General features: G+C 45.0%; 1 protein-coding gene across 7 annotated transcripts in view; it reads right to left on the bottom strand.

Annotated features, from left to right (window-relative positions):
* The window catches only part of Dora (zinc finger SWIM domain-containing dorado), a 254,430-nt gene that overhangs the window by 138,134 nt on the left and 98,747 nt on the right, over nucleotides 1-17,549 (bottom strand). For all 7 annotated transcript variants that reach the window (XM_075879288.1, XM_075879287.1, XM_075879290.1 and 4 more), the window contains exon 12: nucleotides 1,506-1,680. In XM_075879288.1, the coding sequence (XP_075735403.1) occupies nucleotides 1,506-1,680 (175 nt within the window). The remainder of the gene's footprint in view (nucleotides 1-1,505; nucleotides 1,681-17,549) is intronic.

Consider the following 17,549-nt stretch of genomic DNA (forward strand, 5'->3'; position numbering starts at 1 on the left):
CTCAGGGAGAACGGATAATGCTGTTTTGTAGCAGCAGCTTTGAGCCGGTAAAAGAAGAGTTTAGAAGCAAATTTGGAGCATTAAAGGGAGAGCTTCAGAAGAATGCAAGTTAGTTTTGGAGCGAATTTTCGAGTTCATGCATCGCCACAGTTTCAATTTTTTTACTTCTGGGAAGCATGAAGAATTACACTAGTTTTTAGTAAACATTCAATGCTGATGAACCAACCAGACTTGCAAAGAAATAATATGTATGTGTATGTCACAGCTGACAGAGATATAGCCCAGAGAAAAGATTAGCAATGCTTTTCATACACTTGACTGAAGACTAAAGTTAATCTGATGAATGTTACTTTCATTATAGAAACAATGAGACTATGAAAAAAATAATAACGTAAACATTTTATGCTAAGGTCATCAGACCGCCACAGCAGAGATGAGAACAGAGAGGAGAACATAGATAAGCAGAGCAATGCGTAGTTAAACACACTGTAGAGAATGTGTTGAAAAATTCTCGCATTGACAAAACACAACTGCTGACATGACCGTTTGAGAGGACAAGAACACTCTTATCTTGGCGGACATCGGCGAATCGCCTGCGGACATCATGCTGAGATTACAGAGTAGTAAAACTGCTTCACTCCATAAAAGCACCATATTTTCTGACATATTTCATCATAGATCTACACACTGTTGGATACAAAAGAGCTGATAGCATTACTTCATATAACATTCCAATCTGTAGTTGCTACATTCATTGTTTCGCCCTGGCAGCGAAACTTAGATTGTTTTGCACAGTCACCATGTCACAGAAAGCCCATCAGGTGATGATGATAACGATGATAGGAGCTCGCGTTGGCACGCCACGTTGCGGAGGACGATACATGAAGGCACCAAAGACCGCGTGGGAATAGTTTCGGAGCAGTAATGCGTTTTGAGCAGGATCTACCTAGTGAAATTCATCAAAAGCAGGTTTGGAAATATCAAAATACTTCATACATTGAACGATTTCCGAGATATCATACTGTTTGTTTGGCTGTAGCGAGCTTTGTAGCACATTTTCGGTGCAGAGTAAAGCAAAATTATTTGAGCAAGCGAAAATATTTCCCAGAGTGATTGCATGAGAATACCCGTGAGTATAAAAAGATTGTGTATGAGCTATTTCAATATTTTTAAGTAACATTTTCGTTACTTCAATCATGAATTGAACTCGCAAACTTGTGCCGAGTGGCAGGACAACTTAGGCACTGAGCTGCCTAGGAGTCCATGCTGAACAACAAAAGGACAAAATACAGTAGACTTTCATGGAACGGAACCTGAAGGGACCAGGAAAATATGTTCTGTTTAACAGGAGTTCTGTTTACTCAAGGATGACCAGGAGTGCAGAATGCAAAAACTAAATCAATTAGGTCAGACGTACTTGTAACATCTAAGCAGCAGTTCAGTTTAACCGATTCCTATTTACTGAGAGTACAGTATATGCTCGAAATGAAGAAAAAATAGAGTACCTCGAATGGATCCTCAATTTTCTTGATTTGCACAGGCACACAATCTTCAGCTTGAACCCTGAGATCCCTGTTTCTGTCACCACCGGGACCCTTTCCTTGAGAGCTGAAGTAGTAGACATGGTACTCCTCCCCAGCCGTCACTCTATCGTCCCCTTTAACATCCATGTTACAGTTCCTAAAAAAAGAACAAAAGCATTGCATTACAACAACACGAAAAAAAAATTATGAGGATCTAATATTTTTAGGACAAAATATTACAACCAAAATGCGCTCTGAAAACAGGATATGAATAAAAAAGTAAATTTAGTAGCCTTCCATTTATTCCAATAGCAGTTTATTCATCTCTTGATTAATTCGATTGTATTGAAAGACCTTACACACAGCTTTATATTTTTATCAGAACAAACACTCCTTATTCAGACACTTATATTGTTTTCCAGCATTTAATTAAAGGGACACGAAAGGCAAATAACGATTTACCTTGGAGTGAAAGGTCAATGTTTGAGAGCATTTAAAATGCCAATATTATCAACAGCAGTGCACTACTTAATCGAGAAATTAAGGTAAATGCACATCGCAAGTGCCACATGTGGGACATTTCAAAATAATACCAATACGTCAAGAGTCATAACTACAATAAGCACTAGTAATCAAACCAGTCGCAACAAAAAAAGAATCTTCCGGTATAAAAACATCAACTAAAATGCCCCTTGTCTGTTTTCTGTTTGATTCATAAAAAAAGAACTGCTTGGTGTTACTAGGACGAATGCGGTGAGTAGTAAAAAGTTCAGTTTTTACTTGGTTAGACTGTATATGTGGTATCATCTCAAAGGGCCCATTTGAACCAAAGAGGCACAAAATTTTTATAGCAGAGACATCATGCATTTGACTTCAGGTGTGAATGCCTTGAAGCAGTGTAATTACAAGTAAGTCGCTTTTTAAAAATAATTTGTTTCCTAAAAAACGCTAGGCAAATACAAATGTGTCAGTGACTGTGATTACACAATGTGTCGCAAAATGTCAACACCATCGTCCAGTAATTCTGTATTCCAACAAACCTTTTTGTATCCCGAGATACTGTGCCCACGCAAAACTTCGTTTATGAATAAGCTGCTGTGGTGATTTAAACTTATCTAAATTAAATATAGTTAACTGTAGTTACCATCTCCATTCAGTGGTTAGCGCAAACTTCAAGCAAATGTTTATGTATTTACATGAACGTTTATGCATGGGGTGCAAAAACTTTGCAAAGACATGCATTCCGGTAATACTGTGAACGCAATCTGGTATTATGGTAACACGTTAACATTAAAAAGTATACATACAAGCTAAAAGCCCCGTGTAAATGTGATGTTGCCGAATACACCTTTCAGAAAGAAAAAAAGACGTCAAGAAAGAAGCCGACGTGACTTTCCACTTGGTGACATATCTCTGCTCCAGCCATGCCTTGTCAGATTCACTGACGACGTATATCGTGGAAAGTTTCAATGGCTGTTGTTGCCGCTCTGGCTCCTACTATTTTGCTCTTCTGATACTCGTGTCAGCGGACAGGCAGTAAAGGCGGGCAATTTGTAATATTGCATTTGTAATATTCGTATTCAATTCACTAATTACATATTCAAAAACTTGAATATTCGAACCAACACGAATACAAATGGCATATTCGGTCGCAATGTGAACAACTTACGATTTTGCACATTTGCGATAAAAGCATCAATAGTAGATCATGCAGTGATTACTACAACTTCAGTGCTGGTACAATGATGCCTGCACGTCATCGCCTACAAAATGATTACATTTCAACCAATCTAAATCGTGTACCGCCTGCTCCGCAGTACGCGTAACTTAGCAGTTTATAGTGCTGTTACTGTTCATGTAAGCGTATCGACCACGCCGTCTACTGCCGTACCCTTGTGCGTAGGACCACCTCAATAAAATGCACACCGCTCGTGGAAACGTAGGCAACTCACCACCGCCGTACTGGCTCGACAAAATAGTCATTGCACCTTCGCTTGGTCCCGTGCTGAGTGAACACGGGAAAAAAAGGAAAAAAAACTGGGCAAGGGCAAATGCACGGGTACATTACAGGGAGTGGTGCTAAAGTGAGCTTAGTAACTGATCCACTGCACGCAACTAGATAGAGGCACGCTCAGCTTGACGTACAATGGTAGCGCGTTTCATGTGTAGCCGCGGCAGTTTTCACTAATGAATCGCCATACAAAGGTATGTGCATGCGTCGAGGCCTGACGAGTCATATGCCAGCTGTGCTACAAGTTAAAAACATGTATTCTCTTTATAGTTAAGAAATGTCATGGTAGCACATATATATGGTCATGCGAATGAGCTGGAGTGTTTTACCCACAACGGCAAACAAAGTAAGAAACAAACAAAGAAAGGCCCATGCACTTTTTGGTAACATTACAATGTGGTCATCACATATAGATCTCTGTTGCAACAGCAACGCATGTCAGGTGACAGACGGAAATTTGTGACAGTTAACGTGTAGTTCCGCTGCGTTCCCTACCGCGCCTTTGGGAATCCCCTGTACGTGCATCGCAGTCGTGTGGCAGGGTCTCCTGCAAACAATCCTCCATAACCCCCATTTATGCAATCTCGTTCTTTTGTCAATGCCAGTTTACTGCCGTCGGCAGCCATTGCGCCAAATGGGGTCACGATACGGTAAAATAGTGCCCTCGCTGCAGGGAGTTGTGGCTCTGTTAGTAAAAAGGCATAGTTGGAGCGTCTTTCTATCACACATCAGTAATTATCTATTTAGTGCGCTTATCCAATGCGGCTTTTAAAAAATATTTTGGTTTACATGCAATAGAACATTTCATTTGGACTTAAATTAGCTTGCTAAATAAGTATAAAACAATCTAAATGTATAGTATAGCTATATTTCACGATAAAATTAACATCATCCTTGTGTGTCCCATGGTGCCATGCTTCGTCGTATGGGCGTAATGGCGATTCCCAGGCTTCAAAAGTACACCAGGCCTGCGTGGAAGGCGCAACACAGTCACAGCGAAAGCTAGAAGAGCGGCCTTTCAGTGCCTTTTCTAAACACTCATTGGGTAACTGCTGCAAGCACACTTGCTTGATGCCCACTACATCATTAATAATAAAGATTTTAGGGTAGTAGGCCGGCATTCACTATGCTATTTTTCGTCATTCTTCTGAGAAGCGTAGTATCCGCTAAACTATTGCAAAGAATTCTGTGCCAATTGTTCATGCAGTGGCTGACGACGATGAAGAATTATGCCTAAAGTGGGTATGCGCCACAGTTTATAGCTGAACAAAAACAAGCTTTTGTAATAGCTTGGAGCATTGGACGACCCACTCATTACGCTATTCGCATTGTGCGACGGCTGCTTGTTCTTACGCTGTTTTAGAACGCTTTATAAATCGTATTAACGCGATTGCTTTCCCGAAATGAAGCCTGCCTAAGTCAAGTTTGCCAACAAGTCCCAAGCACCAACGTGGCTCAGTGGTAGAGTACTGGGCTGGCACCCAGCGAACCCGGATTCGAGCCCCACTGTGTCATTGGTGCTAGTTTTTTTTTTTCTAAATTTGTGCGATGTGGTTACGGTCACTAGCGGCGGCGGGCAACTGCTCGTGACCCGAGTTGTGATCTCATAACAGCTTTCGCTGTAAAACGACTGGTCTTTCCTGGCAAAAGAAACGCTGTTTTTGACTGTCAGCAGTATCTTACCAATGGAATTTATAGAATGCCTTGAAAAGTCCTTCAGCTTTTGTTCCTTCTAGCTCGTTTTATGCTGAAGCCTTTCTGATCCCTTCTTCAAGGAATAGTCTTTTATTTAAAATACAGTAGATTATCATTAAATGAAACCTGAAGGAACAAGTAAAATGTGTTCCATATAACAGGAGTTCCATTTACTGAGAGATAGATGAATAGGGGTGCACAATGCAAGAACGAAACCAATCTTGTCAGAAGCATTTGTTCCATTTTGGCAGTTGTTCTGTTAAACAGATTTCCGTTTACTAATAGTCTACTGCATACTGTGTCGGAGTGAAAAGAGGCCATGATACTCTACCGCTAAAATTGAAAGTAGGCACTTAAGGGGAAAAAAGAAGCAGGAAAGTCGACCTCTTACTCTTTGTAATCGAGTTGTATTCTAGAACATTATGTTCTTCAATAAGTGCCAACTAACCCTAAAAAAATAATTTTGGAACGTAAGAACCCAAGCAAAGCTACTAGGACACCAACAAAACATTGCATGAGACTATGTTGGTTATTTTGTTTCGGTCACGAACGTTGGCACAGTGCTGGTTTAATAAATGTGGCTCAGTTTGATTGAAACAGATGTATATTTAGCTCATTTTCATTATGAAACTGCCTTTCCGAGTTCACGTTACAATCTATAATTGCACCATTTTGATTTCAACTGTGTTAGAAGTTGAATATACTTAGGCGTGCTTTACACTCCCATAAAATTTAGCCCAGTTTTGGATTTCAGCATTTGGCTCTTTCTGGAGAGGAAAAAAAGCCACAAATTGAAAAACTCCAGAACTAGAAAGCACTAATTTTTAATTGATGAAGCAATATTCTAATGGCTCTGACTGTGGCTCTGACGGTAATGCTTTACAGATAGCCAACAACTGTACTTAATCTCATTATGATGATGATGTTTGATGTTTTGTGGCGCAAGGGCCATTTCATGGCCAAAGAGCGCCAGTTCATGGTACTAAGGTTGTGGACAATAATTGTGATAAGCGGCTGTAAAAGGACCTTAAAATTCCTCGCACTAAGGCAGGTAAAAACATAGAAGTAATAAAATCATGACCATGCCGTGAAAAAATGTGTGGTGTTAATGGAAGGTAAAAGTTTGTGATAATAAAAACCATGGTGGACATGTATGGCAGTAGCACAAGTGCCTCGATCGTTCACACCCTTGCGTCCAAGGGCAGTGAGGAAAGTGCTTTGTTCAGTGTAGCCACCGCAGCGGAAACCTCTCTGGAGAGGTCGTGCTATGGAATGCTCGGGTACATGACGTGAAAAGTACGAACGTCTCTCAAAAAAGCCAACAATGATTTATGTGTGAAAAGTGGTTTCCTACCGACGAACATTGCAGGATGAAGTGGTATCTGTTGTCGGTAGGGTAAAAAAGTGTTGTCTTCTCAGCGTGTCTAATTCTTTTCACTGGATTAGAATGTGAAGTATGGTGAGTACTTCTCCACATCTGTCACACAAAGGTGGACCGCCCCCAGACAAAAGAAATGAATGTGTTGTCTGTGTATGTCCTGTTCTTAACATTGTAAGGATTACTCCTGTGTGGCGCGATTTTGATACTGGCGGCCAATGACCAAGTTGGGGCTTGATGACATGCAATTTATTACCTGTGTGTGTGTCCCATGAGCTCTGCCAATAATTCCTGAGCTTTTGTTTTAGAAGATGTTTCAAGTCGAGTGCAGGAATTGGTATCGACGTATTAGTAGCGGTTTTGTTGGTGGATCCAGCTAGCTGGTCCACCAGAACGTTGCCTTGTATTTATTTCGCTGTGTTCTGGCACCCAGCGGACTACAACATGCTGCTTGAATGAGTAGAGTGTGCATAAGAGCGAATAAAGCGAGACAAGGTCAGTGCTTTTGTGCTTTTTAAGAGTTTTCAGAGCTTTTACTACGCTTAGGAAATCTATATATATTATTGCCGTTTGTAGTTTTATTTGTTTTAAACTGCCGCAAGTATCGCATAAGCTTCGCCGGTGAAAATGCTTGTATCAGAGTGCAGAACGCCGGCTTCCGAAAAGGATAGGCTGACGGCTGCATACGAGACAGAAGTGTTGGACTTTGAAGCATGCGTAAAGAACTCGGGACATATGTATTTCTGTTGTAGTTCTAGGAAGTATGTGTGAATATGTGCAATTGGTGCATGTTTCGTAACCTCCAAGAAAGACACGTCGCAATCTATCGCCTGCCACTGCCACAGTGGCAGGCATACTGCAGGAACCATCAAACGGTGCTCAAGTGGCACACCGGTTTCCTTCGCTAGGCACCTCACACGGAGTGAGTAGGGCTGTCTCATAGAAGGCCGTTTCTCATACACAGCAAGGTTTGACATGTCATTAATTGTGGAATGTGATGGGTGATCCTTGTCTGCGTTTACATTAAGATAATATTTATAAGACATGTAACACCTCTGTAGGTGGAGCGATCATTCGTTCGATTCCACGTACAGGCTTTCCACGGGGCTAGTGCGAAAGGCACTCATTGAGAGGCGGATGCCTAGATGACAACAGGATCAAGCATTTTAAGGGCAGTAGGTGTAGCAGACTGATATGCTATTGCCCCATAGTCTAGGCGGGTACGTATGAGGTTTTTATATAAATTCAACACAGTTCTTGTCACTTCCCCATGCAGTGCGTGACAATACTTTTAAAACGTTCATGGCTTTTATACACTTGTTTTTTAAATACTTGATGTGTGGTATGAAGGTTAGCTTGGTGTCCAAGATTAGGCCTAAGAATTTGTGTTCAGTATTCACAGAAAGACGCCCATGCAGTTGAATATTGGGTTCAAAATGAATGCCTCTCTTCCTGGAGAACAACACACACATGCTTTTCTGTGCATTCAGTCGGAACCCATTTTCTTCTGCCCAATTGGAGACTGTTCAAACCAAGCTGAACCTGCCACTCACACATGGCCAGATTGCAAGATCTAAAGCCAAGCTGGACGTCGTCGACATATGTACAATAAACATATTGCGAGGGATAAACAAGCGCAAAGAATTTATTTTGATAATAAAAAGTGTGCAACTAAGTACACCACCTTGCGGCACGCCTGTTTCTTGGACAAATGTTTGGGAAAGAACGCTGCCTACTCGAATGCGGAATGTCCGGTTTGACAAGTAACTTTCGATTATAGTAAACATTCTGCCACGCACGCCAAGGTGGGACAGGTCTCTTAATATTCCAAAGCACCATGTTGTATCATATGCCTTTTCGATATCAAGGAACACAGAGAGAAAGTATTGCTTATGAATGAAAGTGTTTCTGATCCGTGCCTCAATACGAACTAGGTGGTCGGTGGTGGATCTACCCTCTCGAAACTCGCACTGGAATTGGTCGAGCAAATTGTTTGTTTCAAGGAAATGTACAAGTATGCAGTCTCATTTTTTCAAAAAGTTTGTACAGGCAGCTTGTAAGTGCAATAGCTCTATAACTCGAAACTGAAGAAGGGTCCTTGCCCTGTTTCAAAGTGGGAATAACAATAGCCTCTTTCCAGGAAGTAGGGATAGCGCCAGAGAACCTCATAGCATTGTACAAACAAAGTAAGGTTTTTTTGTGTTTCGATTGGTAGGTTTTTTAACATTTCATACACCACACGGTCAGAACCTGGGGCGGAATTACTGCAGAAGTTTAGTGATGTTTGGAGCTCAGCGTAGCTGAAAGCTTGGTTATATGCCTCGTATCTATTGCATTTGTGTTCGAGTTTCTGCTTTTCTATTCTTGTTCTATATTTTTGGAAAGTGTCAGTATAGCGGGACGAGCTGGACACCTGTTCGAAGTGTGCACCGAGGAAGTTTGCCTGATCTTCCAAGGTATCACCCTGAGTGTTTACGAGTGGAAGTGTGTGTACTTGTTTTCCTGCTATCCTACCGACCATGTTCCAGACTTTAGCCTCCTGTGTGTATGAATTGATCCCTGACAAAAACTTCTGCCAACTTTCTCTTCTGGCCTGCCGACGCGTTCTCCTGCCTTGAGACTTTATTTTCTTGAAGGTGTCAAGATTTTTGGCTGTTGGTGAGTTCCGAAGCAACCTCCAAGCTCTGTTTTGCTGTTTGCACGCGTTTCGGCATTCAGAGTTCCACCATGGCACACGGCGTTTTCCAGGGTGTGCATTTGTTTGTGGGATGCATTTTGTTGCAGCAGCAATCAAAATTGCTATGAAGTAGTTGACAGCACCATCAATGTTCAAAGTACATATGTCACTCCAACCTAAACGAGCGATGGTATAAAACTGTTCCCAGTCAGCTCTGTTTATGAGCCATTTGGGAACCCGTTGTGGACACTCAGTTGCTGTAGTTGTGCTCAAAACTACGGGGAAGTGGTTACTTCCGTAGAGATTACTGATGACTTTCCACTGGAGTAGAGACACAAGAGACGGAGATACTATGCTTAAATCTAAGGAGGAGTAGGTATTATTAGCGAGATTATAATAGGTTGGTTCTTTTCGATTCAGAAGAAACGCGCTCGACAAGAGAAGGAACTGTTCAATCAGTCGACCTCGCGCGTCGCAACGAGTCGCCCCATCCCTTGCTATGCGCATTCATGTCTCCACAGAAAACATAAGGCTCTGGAAGTCCGTCTATTAAGAACTGGAAGTCATTTTTTGTAGGTGATAGCTCTGAAGTACGTAAAGAGTACAAATTCTGATCAGTTTGTTGAAAGCACAGCTCGAACAGCCACTGCCTCAAGAGATGATAGGAGCTGAAAGTGAGTGCATGCAATCCCTTGACTCACTATAATGGCAACACCTCCGGATGATGTCATGGCATCATCACGGTCCTTTCAAAATAACATATTTATGGAGGAAGTTGGTGTGTTTTGAATTTAAGTGTGTTTCTTGTACACACAGCACTTTTGGCGAGTGTTCGTGCAAAATTTCTTGGACGTCGTCAAGGTTTCTGAGAAGGCCCCTGACGTTCTAATGTATAATTTGAGTGTTCATGATGAAAGTAAAGTAGTGCTGTGTGTACGAAAAGCGAGTGGCTGTTTAGGTGGGGAGTTTGAATTCCAGTAACAGTAACCAAACTCTGTTATCTGCTTTTTTTGTTTTCTTGGCGCGATCCAAGGAGCCACGCCGCTCTTTTGGCCCCAAGGGTACCGACGTATTCATTGCCTCCACGGAGGCACTAGGTGCCCGCACGTGCGAGCTGGTAGTTCGAATTCTGGGCCTCGCCTGGAGAGGCGGGGCCTGGAGACCTGAGGAGCCAGGAGTCTATGATCTCTGTTCGCGAGTAGGCGGAGTAGCCTGGACTACAGCCGCCTTGGGGGCAGGTGCCACAACCACCGGCTCACTATGCGCGGGCCGAAAGAGTGACGAGGGCTGGTGCGGCGGTGCCCCTGACGCGCCGCATCAGCATATGTAGGTCCAGAGAATGGTGAGACTTTTCGCCGAGCATACTTAAATGAAATGTTCTTCTTCACCTTGAATGTAATTATCTCTTTTTCTTCTTTCCAGTATGCACAAAAGCGTGAATATGTGGCATGGTTTCCTTCACAGTTTACACAGAGTGGCGGTTGTTTGCAGTTCTCAGACACGTGGCCTAGGACTCCACATTGTGCACAAGTCTGGAGACCATGACAGCTTTTAGAGCCATGGCCATACCTAGCATTGGAAGCAACGACGAGGGTTTCATATGTATGGCCCAAGAGAGGTCTTTGTGTACCCTGTTTGAATGGATTCCGGCAGGTTACTGGAAGCAAACGTAAGTATTAAGTGTTTCGTTGGCGTTTCTTTGTTATCTCTTCTGATGATAATTCTCTGTACATTAGTCACATTTCGACTCTTCCACCCCTCCAATAGTTCAGTTTCGGTCAGGTCAAGTAAGTCTGCGTCAAATACCACTTTGCGAGTTACATTCGTTGATCTGCGTGGTGTTACGGTGATCAGTACGTCACCGAAAGTTGAGAAGCCGTCTAGCTTTTCAAATTGTTCTTTGTCCCGAATTTCGAGGAGGAGGTCTCCGCTAGCCATTTTGGTTACCTTGTATCCAGCCCCGAGAGTTTCGATAAGACACCTGGCAACAACGAAAGGAGATACGGTCCTGGCTTGCTTTCCAGTAATCTCACAGTGAACAACGTGGAAGTGAGAAAATGTTTCTATTGGCTGGTTGAAAAAAGTTACGTCATCAGTGCATACTCGCTTTAAGCCGGTACGATCGGTAAGTAGGGGGGATACTCGACGCATGCCGGTCTTATTTTTATTCAGCAGCGTTGGTGGCCACCCACCACAGAGCCCAACAAGGGTACGCTGCAAGTTTGCGGATGCTGAAAGCTTGCAGATGTGAGCCGTACAACACTGCCATAACCCAATGCCCCTAGACCAAGGTAGTCTATTTGCACAGGGTTAAGCCTTGCTGCCAGGAGAATTGCAAGTAAACAGAAGAGAGAAGTAGACAGGACAGACTAAAAGTGAGAGATAAAGATTAAGATGTAGCGAGAGAGAGAGATAGGAAAAGGCGACTGCCGATTTCCCCTAGGTGGGTCAGCCCAGGGGTGCCATCTACTTGAAGCCTGGGCAAAATAGGTGTTGCCTCTGCCGGGGGGGCCTTAAAGATCCGATCACCGGCGTCGACTTAACCCCCAGGATCCCCTTTTCCCCGGACACGGCTAGCCACGCACAGCTAGGCGTGGGAGAGGTCGAAGCCCCCCTTTAGCTCAGGTCCGTGGTGTCGCAACACACCAAACGCCTGCTTGCGCAGATGCCCCTGCGGGAATTAATCTCATTATAAACGCAGCCCGAAACTTGACATCAAAATACTTAACATCAAAATTTTATTTCAAACTGTAAACTGGTCCTAATTGCTGCAGAAATGAGGCTTGTGTACCACGAAAAATCAATTTCATACGGTACAGTAGACTTTCGATGATACGAATTCGAAGAAAACACGCAAAATATTCGTAACATCCCGAATTCGTATGAACCAAAACAAGATACAGGTGATCATGAAGATGAACGATAACTTTATTGTGATCAACTACTTCTTGCTGAAAAAGTCCATAATGTTCTTTTGCAGTTTCCTGCAGTTGCCGTCGTCCTTTAAGAATGCCGCCTGAAAGACATAAAACTATGCCGCGGTTTCTTCTCTCGCGTTGCCGGCGCTTAGGGTGCGGCGCAGGATATCAAGGGCGTGGTGGTTTTCCGACGTCGACAGCAGGTCAAACACTTCGGCGTCTTCACCGTCACTGTCGGACTCAGTCTCCTTAAACCTAGTCAACCAGTTCTTCCATAGATCGCAGCCCACAGGTCGTGATGTTATCGTCCGCGGTGGCGTAGTCTCGCGCGAAAGCTTCAGTTTCGAGGTTCTCCCAACCCTCGATGTGCAAATCAGCGTCTCGCTCTTCGTTATCTTCTGTCGGAGCTAGATCTTATCTCGAAAAAAATTTACACTTGTGCAAACAGTTCGTGATCGTGTCCTGCATCACATTATCCAAGGACATCCCAAGGAAATCTAGCGCGTCCAGGGGGACTATTCTTCAAGTTTTCATCTTTGCGTGCGCTAAATTTTCGCCAGAAGCCTCCGCACAAGCAATCCTTTACAATGATGTTTGACATTTCGAATTATTCTCATATCCAGCGGCTGTAGACCGCTTGTCGTGTTTGCGGGCAGGAACCTCATGGGGACATCGTTAAATATGAAGTCTTTTGGATGGGCTGAACACTGGTCGACAAAAAGCAAAATTTTTTTTCTGCTGCCATTTTCCGGCCCAAAGTTGCAAGAAACTCACAAAAAAATATGATGTCATCCATGCTTTTTTGTTTCTTTTGTACAAGAAAGGCAAATGTCTTGCCGATCAGAAGCACCTTGGCTGTTTTGATTTGCCTATGACAGTAAGCTGTATTTTTTCAGAGCCTTCAGCATTTACACAAAAAAGCACGCTGGCACGCTCCTTACTTTTTTTTCCACCCTGGCAAGCCTGTCTTTTCACACACAGGCTCCTCTCTGGCTGAAGGTTGTAAATGAGTCCCACCTCGTCGGCGCTGAATATGTCACTTGGTGTGTAGTACGAAATCAGAGCCGGCAGAAAATTGAGCTAGTTGTACTGCTGCGACTCGTCCGCTTTCTTCGCTTCACTGCTGACAACTCTGTAAACTAATCCATGCCGTTATTTGAAACGGTGCAGCCATCCGCCGGAAACTAGAAAGTTGTCGATGCCAAGAGAAAACGCTACGCTGTCCACTTTTTCGGGTAGCACCTTGCCGTCCATGTTGACGCTGGCTGCCGCCACTTCATGAAACCACATAAGCAGAACGTCTTCCAGCTTTACGAGTGTAGCCGTCTTCCCCTGCTTCACATTCGTGCCGAAGTACTGGGCATTTTTCAAGATTGCTTCTCGCTGCCTAACAATAGTGCAAAGAGTCGATAGTGCAGAGAGTCGATAGTGCAGAGAGTCGATAGTGCAGAGAGTCGACGGCACTATGCCTATTTCGCCAAGTCAGTGCACTTTTTGTTGGGGTCTTCGTTAACCTACCTGAAAATTTAGATCTTCTCCTTGAAAGAAAGGGCCTTTGCTTCCAACATAATGAACGCTTCGATCTTTCGGCACATGGCAAGCTTAGGCAGTCTAAAAACTCTCAGGAAGACGATATGAACACCACAGTTGGAGCTGCAAAACTGGCGTTTACGAGAGCCCCCACACCACGTGAAAACAGCGTTGCAATAAAAAACAAGAAAAAAGCCAATAAGCTGCCTGGAAAGGGCTGACGTACCTTGTTGGGCACGTGACCAGGGCAGGAAACGAGAAAGGCCAGGTATGTCTCTCGCCCTCCCCTCTTTCCCTGACAAACTCGTTTCCCGAGGCGTGCTTGAGTGGTTTTTGCTTTCTTGCGGGTGGCACGCAGGAAATGGGTGCGAGCAGGCGAAGAGAGAATGCAGCGCATCTTCGCTGTTTGCGTGGCTGGGGCAGCGCAAGAGGCGAACAAAAGTGGGGTGTAACAAACCCGCCAGCAGTCACGGTGGGCGGGTGGCCACTCCGCGTCGCGCCGCTTGTGTGAAATGGTCATTTGCGCGTTTGTATCATCCACGGCAGCTGGGAAAAATGTTCGTATGTGACCGAATGACAGCCTATTTTATACAGTCGAGCCACATATAACGGCCCCACGTAAAACGAACTTTCTCTTAGAACGAACAATATCCGAGTGACCGTGAAGTGCGAAAATGGCTGTTCATTTGTGCGAAACGAATCGCGAAATGTTGAAGTCACCAAACACGCCGGCGCAACAAAACAATTTTTTGACCACGGCCACCAATTCTTTGAGCAATGCTGCGGGCGCTGATCCAGGCCGCCGTGCTTCAACTTCTGCATGCACAGGCACTCTTTTCAAGTTTTTTTACACGCGAGTTGCGCGTTTCGCAGACCTTTTAAGCTAGCTACCCGACCTGCCTGCTTCCCGCGTGTTTTGGTTTTCAAGGTCGCCCTCCCGCTGTATCCTTCTCTCTCCACACCCTATCGCAACTCCTTGCCCTTCTCTCGCAAATCTGCTCTCCTCTCTTGATAACAACTCCTTCGACCATCTCCACTGCTCCACGATGCCAGCCACGCTGGCTCGAATTAGTTTCGTTTTCTGACTAGAAGCGGGCCCAGAGCTGTACCATGTGTTCTGGCCTGTGTGTTGCGTGTGCGCGTCTTGCTCGCTCTCGATGCGCGTGTGTGGTCAGGATGGCGGACGGGAGGCCTTGCACATTTTTTCCTGTCGCTCAACAAAACGTCGAAAGTGTGACCACTTGGCTTGGGCGTTAGGTGCCCCGTTGCGGAGCGCTTGCTCATAGCTGTTGACCACCTGGCAACCAACTTGCCGCTTCCAGGGTCCCGGTATTCAGCTGTGGAGATGGTGAATATTTCGTGGGCAGCAGTGGCGGCTACATGCACGCGAAAATGTTTTCGCGAGGCCGACTTCGTCGGCGATGTTGGACCCAATGCCGAGCCTGAAGCTTCCGAACAGAACCACTGCGGTGGCGATTTGTGGCAGCGCACCATCGACTCCGACATGGGAGAGCGGGTGGGACATCTGTTGCTATGGTTTCATTGCGGCAGATGATGATGCCGACACCGCAGAACCGTGCACGGATTTGGGCATTGTGAATGAAGTGAAGTACGCGACAAGAGCAATTGGGGGAATTGGATTGCAAGAACGACGAAACTTTGGAGCCAGTGCTTCATGCAGCTTATGGCACGGGCCTAGGCGAACGAGCACGCTGCCATTGGAAATAAACTCGAGACACCCCTTATAACTTCTGCTCTTCGAAACACTTGCATCACGGACTTTTTTGGGCAAAAGGAAGTTTGTGTTTTAACTCGCAACTTTTTTTAAAAGCTGTGTTTCATTTACTACGAACTTAGGGATACAGCAAACGGACGCCGCGTCAGGCTCGTTATAAGCGGGCTCGACCGTTCAACGTAGACCATTCGAAACAGTATTAAAATTCATATCGCGAAATTTGCATCAACCGTAATCGTATCATCGAGATTCTGCTTATTGACTCAAAGTTATGAATAGTCACTTATCTACCAGGTTTGCAGTGAAATCAGGGTCAATTACTGCCTATAGCACCCAAAATTTCATTGTGGGCGCTGAACTGTTCTGCCACGCCGGTTGTGCTTCCTCGCGGGATGAAGATAGCTCTCTTTGATGAAGCCTCATGCAACTCGATAGCAGCAATAGCTACGGACCTCCCCACCTCTTCCTCTGCTTGTGATATTCCCCATAATGAAGATCTAATGCTCGCTATGATCAGCAAGACTCTCAGTACGACTGAACGGCAAGCGCTGGTGCAGGTCCTTTCCCGGCATGTTGCTGCTTTCGACTTCAAACATAGAGATGCACCCCTTCAGTTACCCTCGTCCCGCGCTCGTCACAGAATAGACACTGGCTCTGCACACCCCATCCGACAAAAGCCCTACCAAGTGTCATCCTCTGAGCGCAAAGTTATCGCCGAACAAGTAAAGGACATGCTAAACAAAGGTGTCGTGCAAGAGTCGTCCAGCCCGTGGGCAGCCCCGGTAATTCTCGTCAGGAAAAGGGATGGTTCCTGGAGATTTTGTGTAGATTACAGGCGTCTAAACACTGTGACGAAAAAAAAAGGATATCCCTTACCGCGGATTGATGACGTCATAGATTGCTTGCACGCCGCTTCCTATTTTTCAACGCTTGTTTTGCGGTCCGTTTATTGGCAAATACCTATGGAACCCGCCGACAAAGAAAAGACTGGAACAGGAACATAACAGCCATCTGTTATGTTTCAGGAACATAACAACCATCTCAGTCTTGTTCTCGACTGCATCGAAAAAGCTGGGCTGGTTCTGAATTTAAAAAAAATGTCGCTTTAGCGAACGTCAAACTCTGGTGCTGGACACTTGGTCGACAAGGATGGCGTCAGACCCGATCCTCCCAGGATAGAAGCAGTGAGCTCTCATAAACCACCACAATCTGCACGAGAACTTCGCTCACTTGTCGGCCTACGCACATATTTTTGTCGTTTTGTTCCACGATTTGCGGAGATCGTGTATCCGCTGACAAACGTCTTGTGACAGGATGCAACCTTCAACTGGACACCAGAGTGTGACGCCGCATTCTCACAACTTAAGTTTGTACTAACGTCAGCACCACTGTTGCGTCACTTTGATCCATCTTGCCCGACTGAGGTCCACACGGACGCTAGTGGTATCGGTGTAGGCGCGGTGCTTGTACAACGTCACAATGGCGCAGAGCATGTCGTGGCATATGCCAGCCGTTGCCCGAGCAAATCAGAACGCAATTACACAGTTACGGAACAGGAAAGCCTGGCAGCTGTTTTCGCTGTACAGAAGTTTCGTTGTTATCTTTACGGGAGGCCATTTAAGATAATTACCGATCACCACTCGTTATGCTAGCTGGTTGGTTTGCGTGACCCCTCTGGCCGCCTCGCACGTTGGGCGCTGCGACTTCAGGAATACGACTTTACTGTGTCGTACAAGAGTGGCCGTCGTCGCGCTGACGCAGACTGCCTCTCCCGGATTCCTCTTGCGACAACTGACTGCGATGCTGAGAATTTTGACGACTGCCTTGCTGCTGTTACAAGCACGTTCCCCAACGCGGCTGATTTCCAGAGAGAACAACGCAACGATCTCAACTTGAATCCTCTTTTTGCCGCCGCACGTGCCTCCCAACACAGTGGTCGCTTTACTGTCCGAGACAAGTTGCTCTATAAAACTAACTACTCCAGACCTGGAGCACGTTTTCTTCTAGTTGTCCCCGAGAGCCTTCGCTTCGAAGTTCTACGTGCCATGCATGACAATGCGACGTCCAGTCACTTCGGCTTCA

Source organism: Rhipicephalus microplus, chromosome X, assembly GCF_043290135.1.
Source record: "Rhipicephalus microplus isolate Deutch F79 chromosome X, USDA_Rmic, whole genome shotgun sequence".
In the NCBI taxonomy this organism is placed as follows: Eukaryota; Metazoa; Arthropoda; class Arachnida; order Ixodida; family Ixodidae; genus Rhipicephalus; species Rhipicephalus microplus.